The 14153-nt window shown below is 44.6% G+C and overlaps 1 protein-coding gene across 1 annotated transcript; it reads right to left on the minus strand.

Annotated features, from left to right (window-relative positions):
- Positions 1–11188: 11188 nt before the first annotated feature.
- s100a1 (S100 calcium binding protein A1) lies at positions 11189–13666 on the minus strand. The gene is made up of 3 exons (XM_034553271.1): positions 13635–13666; positions 12235–12399; positions 11189–11468 (listed from the first exon to the last, which is right to left on the minus strand). Exons 2-3 carry the CDS (start codon positions 12373–12375, stop codon positions 11280–11282), a joined length of 330 nt encoding a protein of 109 aa, XP_034409162.1. The 5' UTR covers positions 12376–12399; positions 13635–13666; the 3' UTR covers positions 11189–11279.
- Between the last annotated feature and the right edge of the window lie 487 nt (positions 13667–14153).

The following is a 14153-nucleotide window of genomic DNA, read 5'->3' on the forward strand; positions in this document are numbered from 1 at the left end:
TGAAGACAAAGTTCTGCTTGTTCATATTGTTTTAAGTAAAATAAAGGTTTTCTAAAAAAAAAAAAAAATGTCTCCCCCCCCCCCCCCCCCCCCCTCCCCCCTCTCCTGGTGTCGGGGTTACCTGCTGGTCATCTCAGGGGCCAATCACAGCGCTCATACATCACGTCTCTGTTAGCAGGAAGTCATTAGGGTCCTGCTGACCCAGCCTTGACCTCGCTGGAGCTGCATTAAAATCCCCGACCCTGGGGTCAGGGCAGGGGGCGGGGCTTAGACTAGGCTTCAGCCAATCACAGATGACCTGGACACGCAGCCAGCAATAATGGACAGGTTCCAAGGTTTTCTGTGTGTGTGTGTGTGTGTGTGTGTGTGTGTGTGTGTTTCTTTCCTCTTAAAGTTGAACTACTTGAAAGTCGTGCCTCAACAGTCACACACAACCTCATCCTTCAGGGACAGGAACTCTTCCACTCGTCCTACAGAGTCCTGCATAGTCCTGAAGAGACTCTACAGAGTCCTACAGAGTCCTGCAGAGTCCTGCTAGGCCTATAAGTGACCGCACACCGTAGAGTCTGCATTAAAGAAGCATGTGTTGCATGAGATGTGCATTCTTTTGATCATTTTAATAAAAACACGGACATGTATTTTCATTTGTTTTGTTTTATTGGGAACGTCTCTGTGCCGTCAGATAAAAATGAGATCGCTCTTTTATTTCTTTGTTCTTTTCTTATTAGAAAAAAAATAAACGAAGCTTGCTCGTTGTGTATATATACTGTAAAAGAATTAATTACTGGATGGCAATTTACAATAAGCTAACCCTTGTCCATTCACGCCGTGTCCCAATAGACTTCAAACCTACGCCCTTGGGAAACGATGGCATTTCACCAGCTCTGGACCTTGACCTTTGACCTCTGTGGAAGCCGTGTGTCTTTTTGGACCCCGTTGATGCCGAATGGTCCTCACTTTCAGTGGATGATGCGATGCCTCGCCCCCTACGGGTGTCTGTTTGATTGACAGGAGGCGTAATGTGGCGCCGGGGTGTGTCCCCTCCCCCTTTTACCCTCCATCTCCCCTCTTCACCCCTCCTCTCAACTTCCCCTGCCCGGATCCCCTTTCTGGGGGTCAAAGGTCATTCATTAGGATGCCCTCCACTCCTGATAATACCCATATACACAGAGAGAGAGTGTGTGTGTGTGTGTGTGTGTGTGTGAGGGTTACACAGGACTCTGAAAGGAGTTGCGAGGGCCGGAGAGGGTTGACAGCTACCATCAGTCTTTAAACAACCACACACACACACACACACACACACACACACACACACACACACACACACACACACACACACACACTCACTTTACCCCCGGGGGTCTCAGTGTCCCCGCTTTGCCCTGAAGGGGCACTGAGCGGTCACAGCGATGACGGGGAGCGTTTCAGGTGTTTCAGGTGTTTCATGTTTTACATCCTAACGTGTGAATACAAGTTTCTCTGGACGCTGTGGAGGCACGAAGGCCGCAGTCAGCTCCCCAGTGACCGGCTGCTGGCTGCTGGGCGGCTCCCAGTAGGAATGCGTCAGCAAACCAGTCCACCGTTTCCTCCTGTTTGTCTTCTTCAGTCGGCAAACAGGTGGAAAAGAGTTCATTTACAGAAAGAGGCTGAAACGCTCAGCACACACGCTCACACACACACACACACACACACACGCTCACACACACACACACACACACACACACACACACACACACACACACACACACACACACACACACGCTCACACACACACACACACACACACACACACACACACACACACACACACACGCTCACACACACACACGCTCACACACACACACACACACACACACGCTCACACAAACACACACACACACACACACACGCTCACACACACACACACACACACACACACTCACACACACGCTCACACACACACTCACACACACACACACACACACACACACACACACACACATGTATCACTGCGTGTGAAGGTTGTGACCCCCGTTGAGTAATCCTGAGTGACATATGTCTCTTCTTCTTCTTGTTCTTCTTCCTCTTCTTGTTCTTGTTCTTCTTCTTATTCTTGTTGTTCTTGTTCTCCTTCTTTTTGTTCTTGTTCTTGTTCTTCTTGTTCTTGTTTTTCTTCCTCTTCTTGTTCTTCCTCTTCTTTTTCTTCTTGTTCTTTTTCTTGTTCTTCCTCTTCTTGTTCTTGTTGTTGTTGTTGTTCTTCTTCTTCTTCTCCTTCTCCTTCTTGTTCTTCTTCCTCTTCTTCTTCTTCTTCTTCTTCTTCCTCTTGTTCTTGTTCTTCTTGTTCCTCTTCCTCTTGTTCTTCTTTTTCTTGTTGTTGTTCTTCTTCCTCTTGTTCTTCTTCTTCTTCTTCTTCTTGTTCTTCTTCCTCTTCTTCCTCTTGTTCTTGTTCTTCTTTTTCTTGTTGTTGTTCCTCTTCCTCTTGTTCTTCTTGTTCTTGTTGTTGTTCTTCTTCCTCTTCTTCCTCTTGTTCTTCCTCTTCTTCTTCTTGTTCTTCCTCTTCTTGTTCTTGTTCTTCCTCTTCTTCTTCTTGTTCTTGTTGTTCTTCTTCTCCTCCTCCTCCTCCTCATTGTGACAGTTTGATGATCCATTAGTGGACAAAATTTATCTCCCTCTTCAGACTCTCTGTCTGCTTCAGGACGGCGTGCCTTTGTCCTGACGGCTGCTGCTGCAGGGTATGGCACACACACACACACACACACACACACACACACACACACACACACACACACACACACACACACACACATCCCCTCTGACGTAGAACATAACGATGTGTTTGAGTGTTAAAAGTTCAAGTATTATGTAAAGCGATGAGCAGTCAGGTCAATAAGAGATGTTCATCTTTAATGTTTCACAACTGAAATAAACTTTTTTAATGTCTTTTTATTTTATTTATTAGTCTATGTGTTGGTTCTGTGTCCATGAAATTATACAAGGTTACAAAGAAAGAAAATAATTGTAATTAAACATATATTTTTTAATATCAATTAGACCCATAGAAAGTAATAACAACTCAAACAAACCACTTTAATAAATAATTGCCAATTTGTGATTTATAGCTGCACACATTCATATTGATGGTTAAAGAATAAACATTTAGAAAAAGCCAGGAAACAATTGCGCAATAAGCTAAGCAACTTTTTCATTTATAAATCCCCAGACATTCGGGGGGTGGAGACACAACGATGACCTGAAATATGCTCAAGATATTCCACATAGACTTTATTTTTACTTTTATTTTTATTTTATGTATTCACGAACCAGGAAGTTTTAGAAGAAGAATGAAGATTTAATAAACATATTAAAAAGCGACGCTTCACGGCTGTTCTGGCCAACAGCTCTGCTCGCTCATGAGATGTGATGAGGGATAGATGTGTGTGTGTGTGGGGGGGGCTGTGACCTCTGACCTCTCAGGGGGAGATCGGGCAGCGGTCACGGCGACGACAGATCTTTACCAAAGGTAGCCCCGCCCCTTAAACATGGCGGCCGTGTTGTGAAGTCTGTCCCAACGCCTTCAGGTCCTAAGCAAACAGCACGAGGAGCCCTGTGAGACCCTGATAAGGAGGACCAGACCCCCGGCTCCCCAACGAGGGTCCTGGTCCTCGGTGCACATCGGGACCCGATTGGGTAAAGAGTCCAGAGGATGAGTCCTCATGACCTTTGGTGATTCTTTTGATGGATGTTCTTCGCAAACCAAGAACCGAACCAGGACTTGAAGTCGTGTCAGGTCCATGTGAGGGGACCGGCCTTCAGCTTCATGGGGACCGGCCTTCAGCTTCATGGTGTCAGGTCCATGTGAGGGGACCGGCCTTCAGCTTCATGGTGACCGGCCTTCAGCTTCATGGTGACCGGTCCATGTGAGGGGACTGGCCTTCAGCTTCATGGTGACCGGCCTTCAGCTTCATGGTGACCGGTCCATGTGAGGGGACTGGCCTTCAGCTTCATGGGGACCGGTCCATGTGAGGGGACTGGCCTTCAGCTTCATGGGGACCGGTCCATGTGAGGGGACTGGCCTTCAGCTTCATGGTGACCGGCCTTCAGCTTCATGGTGTCAGGTCCATGTGAGGGGACCGGCCTTCAGCTTTATGGTGTCAGGTCCATGTGAGGGGACTGGCCTTCAGCTTCATGGGGACCGGCCTTCAGCTTCATGGTGTCAGGTCCATGTGAGGGGACCGGCCTTCAGCTTCATGGTGTCAGGTCCATGTGAGGGGACCGGCCTTCAGCTTCATGGTGTCAGGTCCATGTGAGGGGACCGGCCTTCAGCTTCATGGGGACCGGCCTTCAGCTTCATGGTGTCAGGTCCATGTGAGGGGACCGGTCTTCAGCTTCATGGGGACCGGCCTTCAGCTTCATGGTGTCAGGTCCATGTGAGGGGACCGGCCTTCAGCTTCATGGGGACCGGCCTTCAGCTTCATGGTGTCAGGTCCATGTGAGGGGACCGGCCTTCAGCTTCATGGAGACCGGCCTTCAGCTTCATGGTGTCAGGTCCATGTGAGGGGACCGGCCTTCAGCTTCATGGGGACCGGCCTTCAGCTTCATGGTGTCAGGTCCATGTGAGGGGACCGGCCTTCAGCTTCATGGAGACCGGCCTTCAGCTTCATGGTGTCAGGTCCATGTGAGGGGACCGGCCTTCAGCTTCATGGTGTCAGGTCCATGTGAGGGGACCGGCCTTCAGCTTCATGGTGACCGGTCCATGTGAGGGGACCGGCCTTCAGCTTCATGGGGACGGGCCTTCAGCTTCATGGTGTCAGGTCCATGTGAGGGGACCGGCCTTCAGCTTCATGGGGACCGGCCTTCAGCTTCATGGTGTCAGGTCCATGTGAGGGGACCGGCCTTCAGCTTCATGGTGTCAGGTCCATGTGAGGGGACCGGCCTTCAGCTTCATGGGGACCGGCCTTCAGCTTCATGGTGTCAGGTCCATGTGAGGGGACCGGCCTTCAGCTTCATGGTGTCAGGTCCATGTGAGGGGACCGGCCTTCAGCTTCATGGGGACCGGTCCATGTGAGGGGACCGGCCTTCAGCTTCATGGTGTCAGGTCCATGTGAGGGGACCGGCCTTCAGCTTCATGGTGTCAGGTCCATGTGAGGGGACCGGCCTTCAGCTTCATGGGGACCGGTCCATGTGAGGGGACCGGCCTTCAGCTTCATGGTGTCAGGTCCATGTGAGGGGACCGGCCTTCAGCTTCATGGGGACCGGTCCATGTGAGGGGACCGGCCTTCAGCTTCATGGTGTCAGGTCCATGTGAGGGGACCGGCCTTCAGCTTCATGGTGTCAGGTCCATGTGAGGGGACCGGCCTTCAGCTTCATGGTGTCAGGTCCATGTGAGGGGACCGGCCTTCAGCTTCATGGTGTCAGGTCCATGTGAGGGGACCGGCCTTCAGCTTCATGGTGTCAGGTCCATGTGAGGTGCGTAAAAAGAACCCCGGAACAGGTTCTTTACTTGAGGTCAAACAAAAGAAGAAAGGCCTCACGAGATGTCCGTTAATGGCTAACCGGGTCGGCTTCACCTGGAGGCAAACCTGTGCACGTGCACGTGAAGAGGCTTCGGTACACACGTGCACGTGAAGAGGCTTCGGTACACACGTGCACGCCCGGGAGACAGAAATGACCACTTCTTTCCCATCAGGGCGCTCTGTGTCAACACTTTTCAGGATATTGAATCTCTGGGCGACTCTCACTGTTAATAAGATCCATACGGTGCACTTCCTGTACGACCTGTCGTAAAAGAATTAAATATATCTTCGTTATCTTCATTCATAATTAAGCTGATTCATGCAGGAATTTAACGCACAACACACAACACACAACACACACAATACTTTACTAAAGCAACATGACACCCTGTGTCAGATATTTGCATGCAAAAGAAACTGGAGTTAGTTTTTCCTCATGCTGGATGTTATTATTAAACCCTGCGCTATCGACCAGAACCACCAGAGGTCGCTGTCGGCCCTCACACCCTCGACCCCTCTGCTCGTGGTCCTGGGGGGGGGGGGGGGGGGGGCTGCTTGTCATTGTGAGGTCTGGGCCGCCACCTGCTGGTCAGTCGACGTATGATTTTTATTTTTTATTTCAGGCCACGAAAGGATTATTTCAAGTGATGTCTCTGTGTGTGTGTGCGTGTGTGCGTGTGTGCGTGTGTGTGTGCGTGTGTGTATATATACACACAAAGACATCACTTATTATTATAATGATTATAATCTATAATCTATGTATATATATGGTATATATATATATATTTATAATACAGTTATATGTATATGTATATATATATATATATATACGTATATATATATATTTATATGTATATATATACATATATATATGTATATATATATACATATATATATGTTTTTATATATATATACATATAAATGTGTTAATTTGTTCTTTTTTTTACACTTTATTTTGTCTTTTCACCACAGATAGAAGACATATATTTACAGAAATGAAAAACAAGTACAAATAACCCCCTTCTTTAAAAAGTAAAGAAGGGGGTCTGGTTTGTCCTCTCAAAAACTTGATAAATCCTGATAACCATTCAAGCATTAATTAAGTGTTAATTTTCACTTCTACTCACATCAGTTTGAATTATTTCCATGTAATTATTACTGTGCTGCGTGGTGTGAACCAGCATGTAAACGTAAAAGCTTCAACATTAAAGGGTATTTTTATATTATAGTGCAAAACCTCATTTTAAACATCAACAAACACATTGACTTCTAAAAAGAGCCAAACATGCTGACTCATTTCTGGGTGAGGACTCTCCATTAGTAATCATAAGTACAGCTAACGTCAGACTCCATAGAAATAACGGTGCATCCTAATTGTGAATCCATCAAAACAACTCAATCTTTATTATTATATATAATTAACTGTCCCTCGCTTCACAAATCGTCATATAATCAAATTAAGACTCTTAAACATTAGTTTTTGGTCTCAATCTCTAGTCTCAAGTCTTCTTCAATACAGCGTGATGTTCATTTAGTAAATTATGGTCATTTAGAGTCAAACAGACCATAAAGCAGGGGATGCTTTAGGGGCGGGGCTACATGGTGATTGACAGGTCTCTGCCGCTACCTTGCTTTACAGTTGTTTCCTGTGAAAACACAGAAAAAATAAGGAGTAACTTTTTGTAAGATATCTGATATTTAAAGTGATGTGATGGTTGTTTTGTGATAGATGGATAGATGGATGAATGGAAGGATGATAGATAGATAGACAGATAGATAGATAGATAGATAGATAGACAGATAGACAGATAGATAGATAGATAGATAGATAGATAAATAGATATATGATAGATAGGTAGATAGATAGGTAGATAGATAGATAGATAGATAGATAGATAGATAGATAGATAGATAACTAGATAGATAGGTAGATAGATAGATAGATAGATATATGATAGATAGATAGATAGATAGGTAGATAGATAGATAGATAGATAGATAACTAGATAGATAGATAGATAGATAGGTAGATAGATAGATAACTAGATAGATAGGTAGATAGATAGATAGATAGATAGGTAGATAGATAGATAGATAGATAGATATATGATAGATAGGTAGATAGATAGATAGATAGATAGATATATGATAGATAGGTAGATAGATAGATAGATAGATAGATAGATAGATAGATAGATAGATAGATAGATATATGTATGTTTAGGTAGATAGATAGATAATAGATAGATAGATAGATAGATAGATGATGGATAGTTAGATAGATAGATAGATATATAGATAGATGATGGATGGATGATAGATAGATAGATATATGTATGTATAGATAGATAGATGATGGATGGATGATAGATAGGTAGATAGATAGGTAGATAGATAGGTAGATAGATATATGATAGATAGATAGATAGATACAGTATATGATATATATATATATATGATAGATATATAGATAGATAGATATATGTATGTATAAGCCAATAAACACACTATCTTCTTGTTTGACCAGTTGTACATTTCAAATGGTCTCTTCTGAAGATGAAATATCAAAAATGACTTCAGTCACCATGGCTATAGAAGTACAACCTGTCTGTTTAGTACCATGGAGGGGAAAGCAGTGTGCAGGGGTCCTGGATGGCACCGTTACGCCTGGTGATGAGGCCGCTGATTGGTTGACAGGCCCTCGTCTCGCTGATCTCGACTCGACAAAAGCTGCTTTGCATTGTACGACAGCGTCGTGTCCGTCACACAAGCTGCCGCTACATAATTGAAGAAGACTTTGTCCGAGCCCCGTGTTGAGTTTCTCCAGACTGCATTGTGTGTGCACTCCCCTTTTATTTGTTGAGGGCTAATTCACCGTCTGTTAAAAAGACGAAGGAAGTGAGGAAGTGAGGAAGTGAGGCCTATTCACCTCTCTGCCTGCATAGACTTCTATACAACCAGAGGAGTCACCCCCTGGTGGTTAGGAGAGAGAATGCAGCTTTAACACATGAAGCATAGACTTCTATACAACCAGAGTAGTCGCCCCCTGGTGGTCAGGAGAGAGAATGCAGCTTTAACACAAGAAGCATAGACTTCTATACAACCAGAGGAGTCGCCCCCTGGTGGTCAGGAGAGAGAATGCAGCTTTAACACATGAAGCATAGACTTCTATACAACCGGAGGAGTCGCCCCGTGGTGGTCAGGAGAGAGAATGCAGCTTTAACACACGAAGCATAGACTTCTATACAACCGGAGGAGTCGCCCCCTGGTGGTCAGGAGAGAGAATGCAGCTTTAACACACGAAGCATAGACTTCTATACAACCGGAGGAGTCGCCCCCTGGTGGTCAGGAGAGAGAATGCAGCTTTAACACATGAAGCTTAGACTTCTATACAACCGGAGGAGTCGCCCCCTGGTGGTCAGGAGAGAGTATGCAGCTTTAACACATGAAGCATAGACTTCTATACAATCGGAGGAGTCGCCCCCTGGTGGACAGGAGAGAGAATGCAGCTTTAACACATGAAGCATAGACTTCTATACAACCGGAGGAGTCGCCCCCTGGTGGTCAGGAGAGAGAATGCAGCTTTAACACATGAAGCATAGACTTCTATACAACCGGAGGAGTCGCCCCCTGGTGGTCAGGAGAGAGAATGCAGCTTTAACACAAGAAGCATAGACTTCTATACAACCGGAGGAGTCGCCCCCTGGTGGTCAGGAGAGAGAATGCAGCTTTAACACACGAAGCATAGACTTCTATACAACCCGAGGAGTCGCCCCCTGGTGGTCAGGAGAGAGAATGCAGCTTTAACACATGAAGCTTAGACTTCTATACAACCGGAGGAGTCGCCCCCTGGTGGTCAGGAGAGAGTATGCAGCTTTAACACATGAAGCATAGACTTCTATACAATCGGAGGAGTCGCCCCCTGGTGGTCAGGAGAGAGAATGCAGCTTTAACACATGAAGCATAGACTTCTATACAACCGGAGGAGTCGCCCCCTGGTGGTCAGGAGAGAGAATGCAGCTTTAACACATGAAGCATAGACTTCTATACAACCGGAGGAGTCTCCCCCTGGTGGTCAGGAGAGAGAATGCAGCTTTCACACACGAAGCATAGACTTCTATACAACCGGAGGAGTCGCCCCCTGGTGGTCAGGAGAGAGAATGCAGCTTTAACACACGAAGAATAGACTTCTATACAACCGGAGGAGTCGCCCCCTGGTGGTCAGGAGAGAGAATGCAGCTTTAACACATGAAGCATAGACTTCTATACAACCGGAGGAGTCGCCCCCTGGTGGTCAGGAGAGAGAATGCAGCTTTAACACACGAAGCATAGACTTCTATACAACCGGAGGAGTCGCCCCCTGGTGGTCAGGAGAGAGAATGCAGCTTTAACACATGAAGCTTAGACTTCTATACAACCAGAGGAGTTGTCAAAGTGACCTCGTTCTCTCTCTGAAATGAACACAACGTGTCTGGTGGATGAGAGCCGACGTCTCGGTGCCCCTGAACACCACACAGAAGAACAGCTGAAGGAAGGCCGAGCAGCCTGCGTGGTGTTCAAGGTCTCCTTCGTGCAGTTGGCCAAGGAAGCGTCTTCTTCCCGGTAACGGCTCTTTATATTAATCAGCTTCAATAAATAATTGAAGAACACCCGAGACTGTGTGGTACATTTAATTAAATACGTTTCATCTCTCACACATGAATGGAAATCTGTCGTGTGAAATAGTCGGAGTTAAAAAATGAAAGTTATTTTAGGACAAAAAGGGAAACGTGTTTCAGACCCAAAGCAGGCGCTTCACACTCAATGCAGCGGTTCTTTTACAATACTAAAATATATATTTTATTACATTTTGGACAATTTGTTCCCTCATAAACTCTTCTCGGTTCGTGTCGTTCTTTTTCACTTTTTGGAAAATTTTAATTTAGAATATTCATATTAATATCAATATGAATGATACTGATGAATAAGCTGTACCGAATAATTACTAATCAATTTTTTGTAATTATAATTATCAAAACATCTCTAATCTTTAGTAATAAGGATAATTAACACATAATCTCTATGTAATCAATATATAAAATACTTTAGGACATGTTTCATAATTAATTGCGCTGCACGACTTCGTGGTCCATATTGAGTTTCTCCAGACTGCATGTGTCCAATCTTAAAATCTTCTTTGCCCTCTTTGAGTTGACAGTCTGACCTTTGACCTCCGTCACACGTCTGCGCTGCGGTTCGAGTCCTGAAACGTGAATGTGTGAACTGGTCTGTAACATGTAGCCGTTCCATAGAGAGCCTACGAGTCTATAACAGGCAGCTCAAGTCACACATGCATTATTTATTAAAATCAGTAAAGGTCGCACTGGGAGTCGTTCCTGATGAGCGTAATGCAACTGCGTCTATGAAAGGCGAGACAGAGGAATTCATATGCAAATGATTTCATAAGAGCTCAGTGTGAATACATAATGACACATCGTGAGGTCATTTATTGTGCCAGCTTTTCCATTTTGAGACTACTGGATCAGGAAGAGCTGCATTACCCCCCCATTAGCCACTGGGTGGTGCCAGTGAGCTCTTCAAGCCCGACACGTGTTTAAAGAGATGAAGCTCACACTTTTTAAAAAGACAACACATGTGGAAGGATGATATTTTTATTGATTGAAGACTTGCAGGACAACAAAGTCGGCTTGCACCGATTCATCGTTACAAAAGGGGCGTTGGTTGAGCTCAACGCCCCTAAAATGATCGACATGGACAGAGAATTATTGGTTTCAAATGGGTGCCATGTTAGACTTTCTTGGAGGCCGGGTGCTCCTTGCTCGCCACGCTGCTCTCGTGGCAGCCGATGAAGAACTCGTTGCAGGCGACGGTGAGCGCGGCGACCAGAACCACGAACTCCTGGAAGTCCACTTCGCCGTCCTTGTTCTCATCCAGGTCGGCGAAGATCTTGTCCACCACGCGGGGGTCCTTGCTGGCCTGGAAGGGCAGAAAAGAGAGAGGATTATTAATAACTCCCACGCCCTTCCATCAGTTTCATGCAATTTTCTCACGTCCTTAAAATAGAATTTTCCTTAAGGTATGAAGATAATTCTGGACCTGTTGTACAAGTCGTGCACAAACGCATCAAGTCACAATTACTGGAATGAAATTGCACAATTCTGTAAATTCTTTTTAGACCTGAAGAAAGAAGGTAGCTCTTCCACAACGAGTGCAGAAGTTTGTCCCTTTTTTAAATTTATAAAGTTTAGGCACGGCCATGTTTTATGAATCGTTCATTTAAAAATCACTTTTCCGGGTGAGTTTGCTGCGGCAATAAAGACCTTAAAACAGAGAAGTCTCAGCCAACGTGTGTTATAGAAACTCATAATAAAAATACATTTAAAAAGCGCTTTAAAAAAAAACAGAATCATAACGTTTGAATTGGCGTACGACCTGAATATAAGATTTCTTTATTTATATTAGAATGAGCTTGTGTCGTCTCCTCAGAGTTCCTCACGTTTCTACTGGAGCCCAGGAGGGACAAACGGAGGTTTGACAGCTCATCGAGCTGGAGACGCAGAATAAAGACAATCTAGAGTCAAGTAGAATTTGTGGATCGATTTAGTTAAAAATACAATTTATCCATACTGAGTATTTGAAAACACACCGACTGTGTTTCTCCTCTCCGACAACAAGTCAAATGTTCAGGACATGTTTCCCTTCATTATAAAATAAAAAGCATTTATGAACGTGCGACACTCACGGCCAGGAAGTCGGCGAGCTCGCCCTGCAGCAGGCTCTTCAGCTCCAGCTTGCTCAGCTTGTACTTGTCTCCTTCTTTTCCAGAGTAGGAGTGGAACACCTCGATGAGGCCCTCCATGGCGGTCTGCAGCTGGGAGGTCATGGTGCGGTCCTTCTGGTTCAATGCCTAGAACGACCAACAACGGAAACAACTGAATATCCAGAAGAAGAAATCAAGACGAGTTGGAGGAGAGAAGATGTGATGCTGCTCCATCAGCTCGGACGGATCACGTGACGTTCAGAGGGAGAAACCAAAGCTGTTCTTTTGTGTGACGGCCGTGAGGGTCCGGTGGGTTTTAAGTACCGAAAACTGGTCCTGAAAGCTAAATATTGGAAAGGAAATAAGTAAAATAGATATTCTGCCGCCCTGAGGAACCGTGTTTTTATTTTATTCTTCATCTCTGAAGCTCCACGGTTTAATCAGTCAATCATAAATCGCCTGTTGGGGAATAAAATGGTTTAACATCTTTTTATATATATATATATATATATATATATATATATATATATATTTTTTTTTAAACTCCCACTTCTGAAAGCATTTATTCAAATTTAAAAGCAAGATTTAAAGTTGTATCACTTCATTTCTATTGCCGATTTAGATTATTATTTTACCCTAAAACAGATTGCATAAGAAGATTTCCGAAAACTACTCATTTTTAAATTACATTTTACAAAAGGTGAGATAATTTCCTCAAGCAAAAGCAACTCAGATGTCTCAAATCTGCCATTTCCTCTTTTAAAGTTACATAAAGTTATTCTTTTACCAACGCTCCCATTCCGTTGGGTCCTGTAGAGTTGAACCAGTTTAAACATCTAAACTTACACCACCTGCCCGTTCAGCATCAGACACCTGAGAGGGGGGGGGGGGGGGGGGGGGCACAAAGGGACCGACCTCCTGCAGCTCGTGCACAAAGCTTTTCATGCCGGTCACGTTTCATCATTTCAATGTCTGGCGATTCGTATCTGAAGCTTCTGGAGAGGCTTCCATAATTAATGCATCTGTGTGAATGAACTCCATCACCTCTCCAAAATGATGCGGGGCCACCTTCCCTCAATTAGTGCACCTGAGTGCCTTTAATTGCCTTTAATTGCCGTTAATCACCCCCCCCCCCCCCCCCACGGAGCCAATTAAAAACCTTTGAAATGCCAAATGCAAAAGCTGGAGTTAATTAACTGAGACGAAAGCACAAACATTAGATTTTTTGGAAAGTGACAACCAGAGTGCAGATGGCACTCCACAAGAAAAATATATAGCAATAATTTATATGTATACAATCACATTTTCCGGAATAGTCTCACATGCTTTCTGTCTTTAAAGTGTATTTGACTTTTATGAATTGAATAGCAAAGACACCTCACCTGAAGGCTGACAGCTGCGGGTGGAAGCGGCTCCGGCTCTCACCAGTTATATGGGCTCCTCTCACCTGTGTGGAGCCCCGCATCAGATAAGCCCCGCCCCCCTCCAGACAGCTGCAACAGCACCTGTGTGGAGCCCCGCATCAGATAAGCCCCGCCCCCCTCCAGACAGCTGTCGGCCCATGAAAGGCCACCACAGTTTATTATTGCCTTTTTTAGTCTAATAACACCAATTATGACCATTTACAACACGTTAAACTCCTCCCACCGCCATATGGACCGCCCCCTTTTTATAAATGATTAAGAAAAAACCTGTATGGCAAAGCATTGACCTATTTATGACACTAATTAGATATTTAATAACTAATTAAGTTCATTAATTAATGTCATCTGGTAAAAAAAAGAAAAGAAAAAACATAGATGAAAAGTATTTCAATATTCGTGTATATTCGTATTCTTTAATACAAATAGTAGTTTTTTTTGTATCACAATCCACTTTGAATATAATCAATATTTGCCATA

The sequence above is a fragment of the Cyclopterus lumpus genome, chromosome 16 (genome assembly GCF_009769545.1).
Source record: "Cyclopterus lumpus isolate fCycLum1 chromosome 16, fCycLum1.pri, whole genome shotgun sequence".
NCBI classification, from domain to species: Eukaryota; Metazoa; Chordata; class Actinopteri; order Perciformes; family Cyclopteridae; genus Cyclopterus; species Cyclopterus lumpus.